The following is a 13,336-nucleotide window of genomic DNA, read 5'->3' as shown; positions in this document are numbered from 1 at the left end:
GGAGTGCAGCAGTGTGATCTGCACTCACTGCAACCTCCACCTCACAGGTTCAATCAATTCTCATGCCTCAGCCTCCCAAGTAGCTGGGCTTGCAGGTACGTGCCACCTCACCTGACTAATTTTTGTATTTTTGGTAGAGATGGGGATTCACCATGTTGGCCAGGCTAGTCTCAAACTCCTGGCCTCAAGTGATATGCCCACCTCGGCCTCCCAAAGTGCTGGAATTACAGGGGTGAGCTACAGTGCCTGGCAGGGTCGGTTCCTTCTGAGGCTGTGAGGGAGCATCTTTTCCAGGTCTCTCCCCGAGCTTCTGGTGGTTTGAGCACAATCTTTGGTTTCCTTGGCTTATAGAAGCATCATGCTGACCTCTGCCTTCATCTTCATGTGGCATCTTCCTGCTGTGCAGGTGTCCAAATCTGCCTATTTCTAAGGACGCCAGTCATAGATTAGAACTCACACTAATGACCTCATTTTAGCTCATTACATCCCCAAAGACCCTGTTTCCAAACAAGGTCACATTCTGAGGTCCTGGGGGTTAAGACTGCAGCATGTGAATTTTGTGGGACCTAATTCAGCCTGTAACACTAATATCTGCTGTCATGGAACCTGATTTGCGTCTTCCTTGATGAAAATCCTCTCATTTCCACTTTCGAAAAGCTGAAGTCCCAAGTCCTGAGCTCCTAGCCTTTCTTGGCGCAGCCTCGGGCTCCTCTCCAGCCCACCTCCATGCTTGCCATCACTTTGCCCTGGCCTGTCGAACTGCATGGAGGCCCCTGGGTTCCCCTAGGGTAGCTGCCTCTGTGATGTTGCACATGCTGCTCCCTTCACTAGGATGTTCTTCCCCTTTGGTCCTCCTGGTGAACTTCCATTCAGCTCCTTTCAAGTCCTAGTTCAGGCCTCACCTCCTCCCTCCCGGTGCCCCTCCTTCATCAGGGACACCATCTGTTTGATTCTCACCTCTGTGCTTTGATCATTTTTCATCCCACTTCAGGGCACTGAAAGACACCACCATGTTTGTCTACAAGCTTCCTTGGGCCAGGGGTTATGTCTGTTCTCTTCTGTTTCCACAGAGCTTAACCCATACCAGGAGCATATTAATCACTTGATAAGTATGTGTTGAATTAATGTCTGAATGAATGAGTGAGTCTCCTCTCTCTTTAATGTTTTTTCAGCAAATTGCTGTTTGAGAAATGAGTATCCTTAATGAATTTTCTTTAACTGAACTGCATTTGACAGGGACAAGGAACAGAGGGATTTAGATCCAAGTTCTATTTTATCATCATTCATTCATTCATTTATTCAAAATTGCATAATTTAAGGACCACAATGTGTATTACATGAATTTACTGGGCACTGTGGGGCATTTAAGAAGAAATATTAGGCTCAGTCACTGATCTTAAGAGGCATACACGTAAAGAGAAAAGATGAAAAGATACACTCCCCTAAACAGTTAACTATGAATGTAATTGGGCAAATATGAGAATAAGGTCCAAGTGCATGGCGGAGATAAGGAAAGCCCACTGGAGTCTAGGGTGGTCAGGGAAGGCTTTCTGGAAGAGATGGGGCTGCTGGAGATGGCTTTGAAGGTTTGGCCAGGTGGAAAGGAGAATGTCTGTGGTCAGAGACTGGCAGAAGTGTGGAGGCCAGGGTGAGCCAAGCTCCCTCCGGAGCCTTGTGGAAACATCGTGTAGGGAAGAAGTAGGGAGTGACGTTGGAATCGTCCTGAATCTCCATGCTCGGTCCCCAGAAGGCTTTGTGATTGCTTGTGTTTTCCTCTTTACCCAGAACGGCCTGTCCCCAATTCACATGGCGGCTCAGGGAGACCACCTCGACTGTGTCCGGCTCCTGTTGCAATACGACGCAGAGATAGATGACATCACCCTGGACCACCTGACCCCGCTCCACGTGGCTGCCCACTGTGGACACCACAGGGTGGCCAAGGTCCTCCTGGATAAAGGGGCCAAACCCAACTCCAGAGCCCTGGTGAGTGGGGGGCTGCTGGAGAAGGTGAAGAGGGTCAGGGCAGGCTCAGGGCAGGACCAGAGAGGCATGGCTGGACCTGTGGGAAGGGCGGCAGGTGCCCAGAGCTCCCCAGATTCGAGGCCTGAGAAGTGGGGTGTGACAGCACAGGATGGTGGGGGCCTGGTGTGCTCCCCTCTTGCACCCTCCACTGCACACCCAGCTAGGTATCGACCCCTGCCCCTGGTGACCAGGCCGAGGTCAGGGGTGAGTTTGGGCCCAGGAAACCGGACTCAGGAAGCATCCTGCATGGTAGGTATACAGGCTTGGGGCACCTGTCCAGTGGAGTCAGGCCTGGAGCTGAGTGATTCCTTAGGGGCTGCGTGGCTTTCTGAGCTGCTTTGGGGATGAGTGAGGTGGCCGGAGCTGAGCATCCTTCGTCCACAGAGGGGCTTGCAGTTCTCATGGCACTCGTGTAAAGGGAAGCTCAGGCCCAGAGCAAATCCCTCCTGTGGTTCCTCTGCCTCCTTCCCAGGACAGGGGCTCCCAGGGAGGTCTGGGGATCCAGTAGGACTGTAGCTTTGCACTAAGCATGCCCGTAACCACATCTCCTCTCTGCCCCTTTCCAGGGCAGCAGAACTGAGGGGCAGGATATCCTCCAGGGATGGCAGAGGATGGCTCATTCACTCACTCACTCACTCAAAAAAGCTTTCACTGAGCAATGCCCGCAGGCCACATGCTATTGTAGGGGAGTTGGGATTTCCCAGCCTCAGGACTATTGATATTTGGGGTCGATATTTGTGGTCTTGTGTGTTGTAGGATGTTTAGCAGCATCCCGGGCCTCTACCCACTAGGCACTCATAGCTCTCCTTCCCTAGTTGACAATAAAAAATGTCCCCAGACATCGCCACATGTTTTGGCGGTGAGGTGCAAATGATACCCCCCACCACCACCTCCCACGTTTGAGAACCACTGCCTTAAGTGGGTAAAGCACTGAAAAAACAGACAAAAACAAACATACTTTTCTCCCCTTCAGAGTTTATATTCAGAGTACATCACACTTTAGAGCAGAAATCCATTTCACTAAAAATGATCAGTGGTTTCAGGGAAGAGGGAACATGATTTGCTTCACAAAAGTATTCTTTTATTGTAAATTTACCCTTAGGGGACTTTAAACAGCAGGATCTTTTAGTGCATCCAAAATGTGAATAAATTTTTTAAAAAGGTTTATAAACAACACGTTCAGGAACACATCTAGTGCATCAAGTGAGAGCCACCTGTCTCTTACGTGATTTGCATTAATTGACATTGTAAGACTAATCAATTGGCATTAATTCATTGATTGGTCTGTGGGCATCTGCTGGTGGCCTGGGCAGCAGCTGCCTTTTAGAGCAGCGAGGTGGTCTTCTGGGCGTTCCTTGGGCCCGTGTGTAAGCTCCTGCTTGTCTGTCTTCCTTTGTGTGGGCTGCAGAATGGCTTTACCCCCTTACACATCGCCTGCAAAAAGAACCACGTTCGTGTCATGGAGCTGCTGCTGAAGACGGGAGCCTCGATTGACGCGGTCACCGAGGTAGGAGAGACTGCAGGGGAGCCTGGGGGCAGGCCCGTGGTCTCCCCCGACCCACCTTCTCTAAGAGTCGCTCTTTGTAGCTTTGTATGGCTGCAGGGCTGTGTGTGTCTGCAAGTCTGGACTGCTGGAAGGAATGAATTAGAGGTGACTAAGACAAGGGAACATGAGTCAAGTCTCATGGAGCTTTCCAAGATCAGACACAATTTTTGCAAGTTGTAAGAGTGGGCACGACTTGCCCACGGTAATTTTTTTCTCCAACCATTTTCTTGGAAGCAAACCCACCTCATATAACTCCATTTCCTTGGAAAACCATTTGTGAAAGCGTTAGATGCCGTCAGGTTCTCTCTTCTTCAGGGGAGCGGCAAGACTCCCCACTTATCTCACTCTGCCCTTGTCTGTTTCAGTCTGGCCTGACACCTCTCCACGTGGCCTCCTTCATGGGGCACCTTCCCATCGTGAAGAACCTCCTGCAGCGCGGGGCATCGCCCAACGTCTCCAACGTGGTAAGCCCTCAGGCAGGCAAGGGACTTGCTCCTCTAGACCAAGAGTTCAGAGGGCAGCTTTCACCAGTGCTCCCAGGCCTCTTCTCTGGGGACAGAGCTACAATTCCCAGAATAGCCAATGCTTCAGACTGGGGGAGGACATCCCTGTGTACTGACGCTTTCTGGATTAAATTTCTCACACATCTGTAAACCTTGGAGGTTTTGTTTTGGACAATAATTTTGGAACGTCTATAAGTGTTCACTGGGAATACATTTACATTTTTGAATATTCATTAGCTCTGGGGTTTACTTTTAAGTGTACCTAGAATATACAGATGCACACATGCACTCACATACATGCCTGCACCTGCACACGTGCACACATACACATACATACATACATGCGCATGCACACAAGCACACACATCAGACTAAAGAGTGCCTGCTGGGGCAACTCCACCTCTTGGACAAAAACCCACCAAGCCACTCGAAGCTGCACTTCCTAGCTCTGTGTGTGCAGTTTTGGACAGCAGGCATGTATGAACAGTTCTACAATTTTGTTATTTTATAGAAAGTGGAGACCCCGCTACATATGGCAGCCAGAGCTGGGCACACGGAAGTGGCCAAATATTTACTCCAGAACAAAGCCAAAGTCAACGCCAAGGCCAAGGTGAGTTGTGAAGGCAGGAAGGGAAGGGTTTCAGATATGAGCAGTTCCAGCACTGTGCAGAGAACCCATCCTCATTCCAGGCAGGGCTGCAGTACTGTGGCCTGGGGATCGCTTTTCATCCCGATCAGGCCGCTCCGCGTGCTCCGATTCTGCTTTGCAGGGGGTTTGAGAAGACCAGGGATATTTTTGCATTAGAGCCACATTTCTTTAAAATAAGGAAAGTCCAAGGTGCATGGTTGGGCTGAGTATGTCCTGGGCTAACGACGACAGTTGCCGTGTAAGGAGGCGGGCAACCTTTTGAAGAAAGCATTGCCAGTGAAAATCAGGCAAGAATTACTTGATCTAAAACTGGAGGATTCCCCCTTGCTGTAAGCACATTTTGCGGGGGTTGGAGGAGTAGGCAGTGAGAAGAGCTGTGGAGTTTGCCAGTTGCTCGCTCGGCCAACAGCAGGCTTCCTAACCACAGGCCACGATGGGTTCTCCTTAGAGTCAGGCCTGTGATTTGTGTTTGGGGCCCTCGAGGGATGCCTCCAGCTGGGCCCCATGAGACCTGGCCCAGGCAGCTCAACAGCAGCATTCAGAAACAGGAAGCTGGGGGTGTGGATGGAAAAGTCCTCATTCTCTGTCGGCAGTTGAGACTCCCCTGACCCCAGCACAGAGAAAATCAAAGTAGAGTTCAAGCAGAAAGACAAGCGCATCCTCTCAGAAAGGATGTGGGAGACGGATGAGCAACCACCCTGCATTGAGTGCCTTTTATGCACAAACGCAGAAACGTGTGCATTATCTGCTTGATCCCAGATGAGCCCTAGCAAGTAGACGTTATTATTCCCATTTTACAGATGGGAGGGCTGGGTCTTTGGGAAATTAGGTAGAAATAACAGCTCACTTGAAGAGCTGTTGTAAGGATTCAATAGGATACAGCATATTGGTTCCTGTAACTCAGAGATTTGATTCAAACCCTGACTCTTCATCTTCTTAGCTGTGTGACCTTGAGAAGGTCACTTGCCCTCTCTGGGTCCTGCCTTGCTTCTCTGTAAGATGAAAAGTTGGATTTGGTAACATCAGCATTTCTTCTTCTTTGCTTTCGCTTCGGGGTCCAGGATGACCAGACCCCACTTCACTGTGCAGCTCGCATCGGCCACACAAACATGGTGAAGCTCCTGCTGGAAAACAATGCCAACCCCAACCTGGCCACCACTGCTGGGCACACGCCCCTGCACATCGCAGCTCGTGAGGGCCACGTGGAAACAGTCCTGGCCCTTCTGGAAAAGGAAGCATCCCAGGCCTGCATGACCAAGGTACAACCTCCCTCCTCTCGGGCTAAGGAAGCAACAGGCTCACTCAGCCAGGCCTGGGGCTTGGAGAGGAATTCTTGCCTGGTTCTCTTTGTCACCTCAGTGATGTTGCAAGCAACTGGAAGGGTCATCACACTTGGGGCTGCCTGCCACCTGCAAGCCCGATGTGTCTCCATCCTTCCCCAAAACGGGAGGTCAACCACAGCTTCTCACACACCCAGCCAGCCTTCGTCCATTTATCATGGCACAATTATTAGTCAAAACCTGCTTTGGGCAAGTCACAGACAGGTTCTGGGGATATGAGAAGGATTAAGACTCATACCCTGCCCTCAGCTAGCCAGCAATCAACTACCACTGCGAGGTGGTCGAGACCCTCTCGCCAGAGGAGTGTGTACAGCAAGTGCAGGGATGCCTGCCCACTCCTGAGGTCTTCAGCCTCCTGGAGGGCTCAAAAATGGCTGTGCCTTTGCTTTTATTGGCATCTCCATGCCAGCGGAAGGGGGCAGCCTCCTTTGCCCTTTCTTCAGAGAGGACAGCCCTGGGGCCCCGATGTCCTGACGGCCTGTGTTTCTCCTCAGAAAGGATTTACCCCTCTGCACGTGGCGGCCAAGTACGGGAAGGTGCGGGTGGCAGAGCTGCTGCTGGAGCGGGACGCACACCCGAATGCTGCTGGAAAAGTGAGTTTGAACCCCGCCCTCCCCTGCAGCTCTCAGGTTAGAGGCAAGAACAGAGGATGGAATTCAGCTCTTGCAGATTCCATCTCTTGCCTATGTTGTCCATCCTTTTTTTTCTTTTCTTTTCTTTTTTTTTTTTTTTTTTTGAGATGGGGTATCTCTCTGTTGCCCAGGCTGGAGTGCAATGGTGCCATTATGGCTCACTACAATTTCGACTCCTGGGCTCAAACCATCCTTGGGTGTCAGCCTCCTGAGTAGCTGGGACTACAAGCAGGTGCCACCATGCCCGGCTCTAACTTAAAAAAAAAAAAAAATTATAGAGACAGGGTCTCACTATGTTGCCCAGGCTAGTCTCAAACCCTGGGCTCGGGTGATCTTCCCTCTTCAGCCTCCCGTAGCTCTGGGATTACAGGTGCAAGCCACTGCACCCGGCCTGTTCATGTTTCCATGGGTAGCATCGAGAGAGAACGCCCTTTGCAAAGACTGGCCTTTCTGTCAACGGCCTTAACCGTTTGGAAAGACTCGACGGCCTTCTCTGGGCGAATGTGCTGACCTCACTGCCCACGACCCCTCTGGTTCCCACAGGGCTCTGGGTCCTGTCCCGACATTCTGTCGTGACTCCAAGTTAAGACTGGCCTGGGAAGGATTTTAAACAGGATTTTACTGTGTAAAATAGGTGCTGCCATGCCTAAAGGGAGCCCTGGGAGAAAGTCCGTGGGAGTGACATCTGGTCTCTTTTGTCTTTGTCCTCTGCAGAATGGCCTGACCCCCCTGCACGTGGCCGTCCATCACAACAACCTGGACATCGTCAAGCTGCTGCTTCCCCGGGGTGGCTCCCCGCACAGCCCCGCCTGGGTAAGACTGGCGCCTCTCCCCAGCTGCCCCCGGAGAGCAGGTCACCTGCTACCTTCCAGTCCCTCAGGGAGGGGGGTTTCCGCAGCAGCCCAGGCGTTTTGCGTTCTGTAGCTATTTTTACCTCAGAAATCATGCCTCACTTTCACACATGTTACCTGTCCTGTAATCGTGCTATTCAGGGTCCAGGAGTGGGATGGGAAGTGGGTAACAATCCCCAGCCAGGGCTTACCTCGCAGAGGCAGAACTTGTTTTATACAGCAAATGTGTCCCCAAGCAGTTGCATGTCAGCTGGGTTTTGTAAACTGACTGTCAGAGATCGGTGTGGATAAAAATCCCTGGGGAGTGGTGAGCCTGGTTCTAGCAGATTCCGACTCTGTGGGACTGTGCAGTGTGGCCTGGAAGCCTCATTTTTAACCTACTCTCTGCGTGGTTCCGGGGCTGGGGCCACAGCGACCGTACTTTGAGAAATCCTCAGGGCTGCTGGTGAGCTTGCTGGAACCTGGAAGCAAGGGACCTCTTTAAAATGAGAATGATCACTCCAAATTCATTTCTCTCTGAGATCAGACTTTTCGATGGTGGCATTTTTGTAGAGAGGCTTACCTGAATATGAGACATGTTGGCCCGGCCTCACACCAGCTTCAGAGGCGAGCTGCTCAGAGCAGCAGGTTCCGTGACCCTTGAGGGAATCAGAGGAGGGAGCAGATGGGTAGCTTCTGGAAGACCCCACGGGATTGGGTAGTACAAGGATGAAGCTGGAAGGATCATTTCCTGCTGTGGGAAGACAAGGCTGTGTAGGGATAGGTGCCATGGGACTGGTGGCTGGCGGGGAGAAGGGGAGAGGAGAGGGAGCGGGGCCAGGAAGACAAAAGCCACACACAGTCCCTGCACTCTGTGGGGCAGCCAGGCGCACGGGAAACAGGATAATCTATGGGAGAGCAAACCCCGGTGATCCGTCATGTGGCAGGTGTCCAAGTGCCACAGAGAAGGAGCCTAAGGGTGGGACCCCGCATGACTCCAGCCAACACCTGCTGGCTTAGGGCCGCCGCAGCCCAGGCGGGGAGCCTCAGTGTCGGTGCGGCGCGTTCTCCCTCCCTGGACAGACGCGTGTCCCCATCTTGCAGCATCGCTCTTCTGCAGACGCCAGCTCCCGACAGCTCTGTCTCCTCCTGTCCTCGCTACTGCTGCAGCGAGCCCCACGTCGCTGTGCAGAGGGAGCACACGGCCCTGCTGCGATGTCGACTTACTCCTGCCTCTAAAAATAAAAACCTGGACTCCCTTCCTCCTCCTCACTCCCCTACTTATATAAAAGGAAAGGGAGCCAGGTTCATTATATTTAAAGAGAACTAAATCCAAGCACAAACCCTGTACAGATGGGCTTTGTTTCCATGGCAAAAAATAGTTTCCAAAGTAGTCTGGCAATTTTGTAGAATTTCACATGCAAATCTCTCTGCACCCAAACCAAACCCTCCCCTTTCTAATTTTGATGCTAATGTTTGAACATTTGGGCAGAGCTCCCTCCGTATGCATTCCTTAGGATGAGCTCATTTCCTTGGGAAAGAAGAGCCTTTTGCGGGCACACATTCCTCCCTCCCCTCTCCATGACTTTCCAGCCTAGTTGTCCTTGTCCTCGTCACCTGCAGAAGTTCATTCGTTCCTTTCAGTCCTGGTTTAGGGGAAGCTCTGTTCTGTGAACACTCCGTGTTCTGAGAGTGACAGTGGCACTTGTATCTCAATTTTAACCAGAGGTTTACCTGGCAGCCTGAGCCATGTCCAGGGCAGGCCTACTCTTGGGCAGGACAGGGGGCTGGCCTTGCCAGTGTGGACATCACTGCTTCCCAGGTAGCTTGGGATTCCTGAGGATACATCCATGAACACACTGCAGATTGCTCAAGTGATGGTCCTTTGTACATTAAAAGATGGCCTAATAGGGCCAGGAACAGTGGCCCAAGCCTGTTATCCCAGCACTTTGGGAGGCCGAGGCAGGCGGATCGCTTGAGGTCAGGAGTTCAAGACCATCCTGGCCAACATGGTGAAACCCCGCCTCTACTAAAAATACAAAAATTAGCTGAGCATGGCAGCATGCGCCTCTAATCCCAGCTACTTGGGAGGCTGAGACAGGAGAATCATTTGAACCCGGGAGGCAGAGATTGCAGTGAGCCAAGATCTCACCACTGCACTCCAGACTGGGCAACAGAGTGACACTCTGTCTCAAAAAAAAAAAGCCTAATAATCATTGCTTTCATGTAGTTATTAATGGAAAAACCAGACTCCATAAAGTATTTCTGAGGTTTATTCTGAGCGCATGTGATAACCATGGCCCTGGGCAACACAGTATCAAGAGGTTCTGAGAAAACGTGTCTGGGGCGGGTTACAGTTTGGTTTTATACATTTAGGGAGGCAGGAGTTATAGGTAAAAACATAAATCAATACATGGAAGGTATATATTGACAAAAATACCTAGAAACAGGGGCCCAGAGGTTATAGGCAGATTCAGAGATTCTTTAATTTGCAGTTGGTTAAAGGAGTAAAGCTTTATCTAAAAGTTTGGAATCAGCAGAAAAGAATTAAGTTGAGAGAAGGGTCTGTTCACCAGTGTCCTGGGCCGAGTGACCTCTAGGGGGTGTGTGACTCAGCCCTTGCCTATTGTGGCCTTGGGTCCTGTTGATAATTTGGTGTCTTGTCACAGAGTCCCTTTAGTTAGTCTTCTGATCTCTTTTTACATGAATGTTGGTCAGTTGTGCCTAAACTCCGAAAGGGAGTGGGTATAGCAAGGCGTGTCCAACCTCCCTTCCTTCATGGCTGGGAATTCAGTTTTTAAGGTTTTTCTGGGATCTCTTTGGCCCAATTGAGGTCTGTTCGAGGGCTTAGGGTTTTATTTTTCATTTCCATAGTGAAAGGCTTCTCTGGGCCGGCGCTGACTGGTGCTCTGTGTCTCGTTATGGGGAGGCTTAGCTCCATTTTGAGCCGACCCTGCATCTCAGGCTGGATCTGTGGTATCGCACCCCATTCCTTTGCTCTCTTTTAATACACTGCAAAAATCATGCTGTTTAATTAAACTTAGTATAATCCAAATGCCGATCTTGTTACATGAACACAACCTACAAAGAACAATTTAATGTTTTCTCATAACATAATCAAATTAAAAAGGAAGAATACTAGAAAGGATTATCACTCGTCATTCTTCAAAAAGAATGATTTTTCAATTTAATTCAATTCCTTGGGTAAGTCACAACTTTTCATTTCACCACAAAAGCCGCCTATGGGCCCACTTTGCTGAGCTTTCTCTGTACCTAGGGCTTTGACTGCCTTGGCCGGCACCTTTCTTTCCCTTTCCTCTTCCTGACCAGTGATCCTGGCAGAATCAGAAATGTTAGTTTCCACAGTAAGAGAGTGGCTGGCAGGGAGAACTCAGTCCTCAGCCAGAGGAATGCTGGCCTAGGTGGGGAAATCTCGTGCCCTGAGACAGATCCCACATTGGGCAGCCATCTGCTATGGGCCTGGGTGGGCACATGTCCAGGACGTCCTCCAGCCTGGCATTGCCCTTAACCCTGAGTGCCCTAGGGCCTTGCTACTGAAAGTGTGGTCCCTGGACCAGCATTGTCAGCATCACCTGGGAGCTTGCTAGAAATGCACAATCTTGGGCCCCCCCTAGTGCCTCTGAATCAGACACTGCATTTTAACAAGGTCCCAAGGGATTGTGTACACATCAGAGTTTGAGAACCACTGTTCTAGCTGGAATTACCTGGGCTGTACAATCAGAAGGTCAGGGCTGGGTTATCTGTTGTTCTGCTTACTATGTGACATTAGATAAGGCGCTTAACCTCACAGAGAATTGGCCTCTTTCTCCACACAATGGGATAATAATAAAAATGCCTGCCCTAGTGACCTTATGTGGTTTTAATGAAGCACAAAAAAGATAACGCATGTAAAAGTGGTTTTCAGCAGTGATGAGCAAAGGCGCCCACCTGGGAACCGCCTCTTGCCTGCAGGGAGATAAGGAGTGTGCTCCAGAGTGTACACCCATGCACTGCTTCCTTCATTAAGACAGTCTTGCTATCAATGATAATAATAAAAACAAAAATTGGCTGAATAAACAGTGCACAGTGACATCATTGATTTACTTTTGAGGCAAGCTCCTTCATCTCATTATGCAATTATAATGTCTTGCAAACCAGTGCACTACAAAACCATGACACACAGGTGCATTACTTTTTAAAACTTTCATATGTAGAGACAAGGTCTTACTCTGCTGCAGGCCATAGTGCAGTGGTACGATCAGAGCTCACTGCAACCTCCAACTCCTTAGCTCAAGCCGTCCTCCCACCTCAGCCTCCTGAGTAGCTGTAGGCATGCATCACCATGCCCAGTTAATTTTTTAATTTTTTTGTAGAGATGGGGTCTAGCTATGTTGCCCAGGCTGGTCTCAAACTCCTGGCCTCAAGTGATCCTCACACCTCAGCCTCCCAAAGTGTTGGGAATACAGGCATGAGCCACTGTGCCCTGCCAACTTTTTACATCTTAATTTTGGAACATACCTTCACATATAGTATCATGTTTGGTCTACCTAACAACTTTGAGAAATGAAAAAGATAGACGCTATTATCCACTCTTAATGACTTAAAAGATACAGAAGGAAGTCTAGGCCATGGAATATCTTGCCCTGGGTCACACAGGTAGTTAACAGTGGAGTGAGGACTGTCCCACATCCTCAAGTCCCTTGCCAGGTGCATGCCCTTAAACCACCCTGCCTAATGCCGGCAAGGCCCAGAGGGCAGCACTTGGCCCAGCTGCACTGGGAAAAAAAGGGGCTGTTGTTTCTTCTTCTTTATGAAATATTTGGGGTTTTTGGCTCTTATTGCAGGAAGGAAGAAATGAGAACCTTTCATTTCCTTACCTGGCCTTCCAGTTGTTCTCCTCCTGTCCAGCAGTTTGTCAGAGCATAACAGAAAATACATGGTGAAAAAGGGTGGACGTACAGAGGCTCTGCAAGCCTGAGGCGCTGGCTCCAAATCAGATGGATTTTGTTTGTTTGTTTGTTTGTTTACTTAAATTGCTCCTGGGTGACGCCAGCCCTGCTCATTGGGTGTCCAGCCGGCCAAGAACCAGACTCAGCCCCTGCTCATGTGTTGATATTGTCAGCTCAGCATTCCTGTAACCAGGCCCTGGGTGGCTTCTTCTGTTTCAGAATGGCTACACCCCTTTGCACATCGCTGCCAAGCAGAACCAGGTGGAGGTGGCCCGCAGTCTGCTGCAGTATGGGGGCTCAGCAAACGCCGAGTCGGTGCAAGGTGTGACGCCCCTTCACCTGGCCGCCCAGGAGGGCCACGCAGAGATGGTGGCTCTGCTGCTCTCGAAACAAGCCAATGGCAACCTGGGGAACAAGGTAGACATGGCGTCTTTGGATCTGCCCTGGAGTGCTGGCTAACAACGTGTGGTGTCTGCATATTAAGTATCTATGTGTGCCCAGGTTCTGAGTTAGGGCTGTGTGTGTGTAAACCTTGGAACAGCCCTGTGTACATTTCACCTTCATTTTATAAATGAATAAACAGAAAGGTTGCTTATTCCCAAGATGGCAGGATTCTGAGCCTTTCTGATGCCAAAGCCTTTGCTGATCTTTCTAAACAGATTGACTTAAGGATCTGCAGAAAGATCAATATTAAAATCCATAATACACTTTCCCAAATATAGGCCAGTGCCTACCTTCAGAAGTACATTCTATCATTTGGGACTAAATATTCTATGTTCTGTGGGGAAAGATGTTTTAAAACTACTGACCTATACACTAGGAGTTCTTACTCCAGTGACAAGAGGTATGTGAGGATAAAGCCTTC

The 13,336-nt window shown here is 50.0% G+C and overlaps 1 protein-coding gene across 6 annotated transcripts in view; it reads left to right on the top strand.

Moving 5' to 3' along the window:
• Positions 1–13,336, top strand: part of ANK1 (ankyrin 1) — a 251,009-nt gene that overhangs the window by 180,137 nt on the left and 57,536 nt on the right. For all 6 annotated transcript variants that reach the window (XM_025394450.1, XM_025394454.1, XM_025394453.1 and 3 more), the window contains exons 10-17: positions 1,786–1,983; positions 3,431–3,529; positions 3,934–4,032; positions 4,583–4,681; positions 5,782–5,979; positions 6,555–6,653; positions 7,407–7,505; positions 12,691–12,888. In XM_025394450.1, coding sequence (XP_025250235.1) covers positions 1,786–1,983; positions 3,431–3,529; positions 3,934–4,032; positions 4,583–4,681; positions 5,782–5,979; positions 6,555–6,653; positions 7,407–7,505; positions 12,691–12,888 — 1,089 coding nt within the window. The remainder of the gene's footprint in view (positions 1–1,785; positions 1,984–3,430; positions 3,530–3,933; positions 4,033–4,582; positions 4,682–5,781; positions 5,980–6,554; positions 6,654–7,406; positions 7,506–12,690; positions 12,889–13,336) is intronic.

This window comes from Theropithecus gelada, chromosome 8 (assembly GCF_003255815.1).
Source record: "Theropithecus gelada isolate Dixy chromosome 8, Tgel_1.0, whole genome shotgun sequence".
NCBI lineage: Eukaryota > Metazoa > Chordata > Mammalia > Primates > Cercopithecidae > Theropithecus > Theropithecus gelada.
Note: the sequence above shows the minus strand (reverse complement) of the source record. Positions and strands in the feature narration are given on the sequence as shown.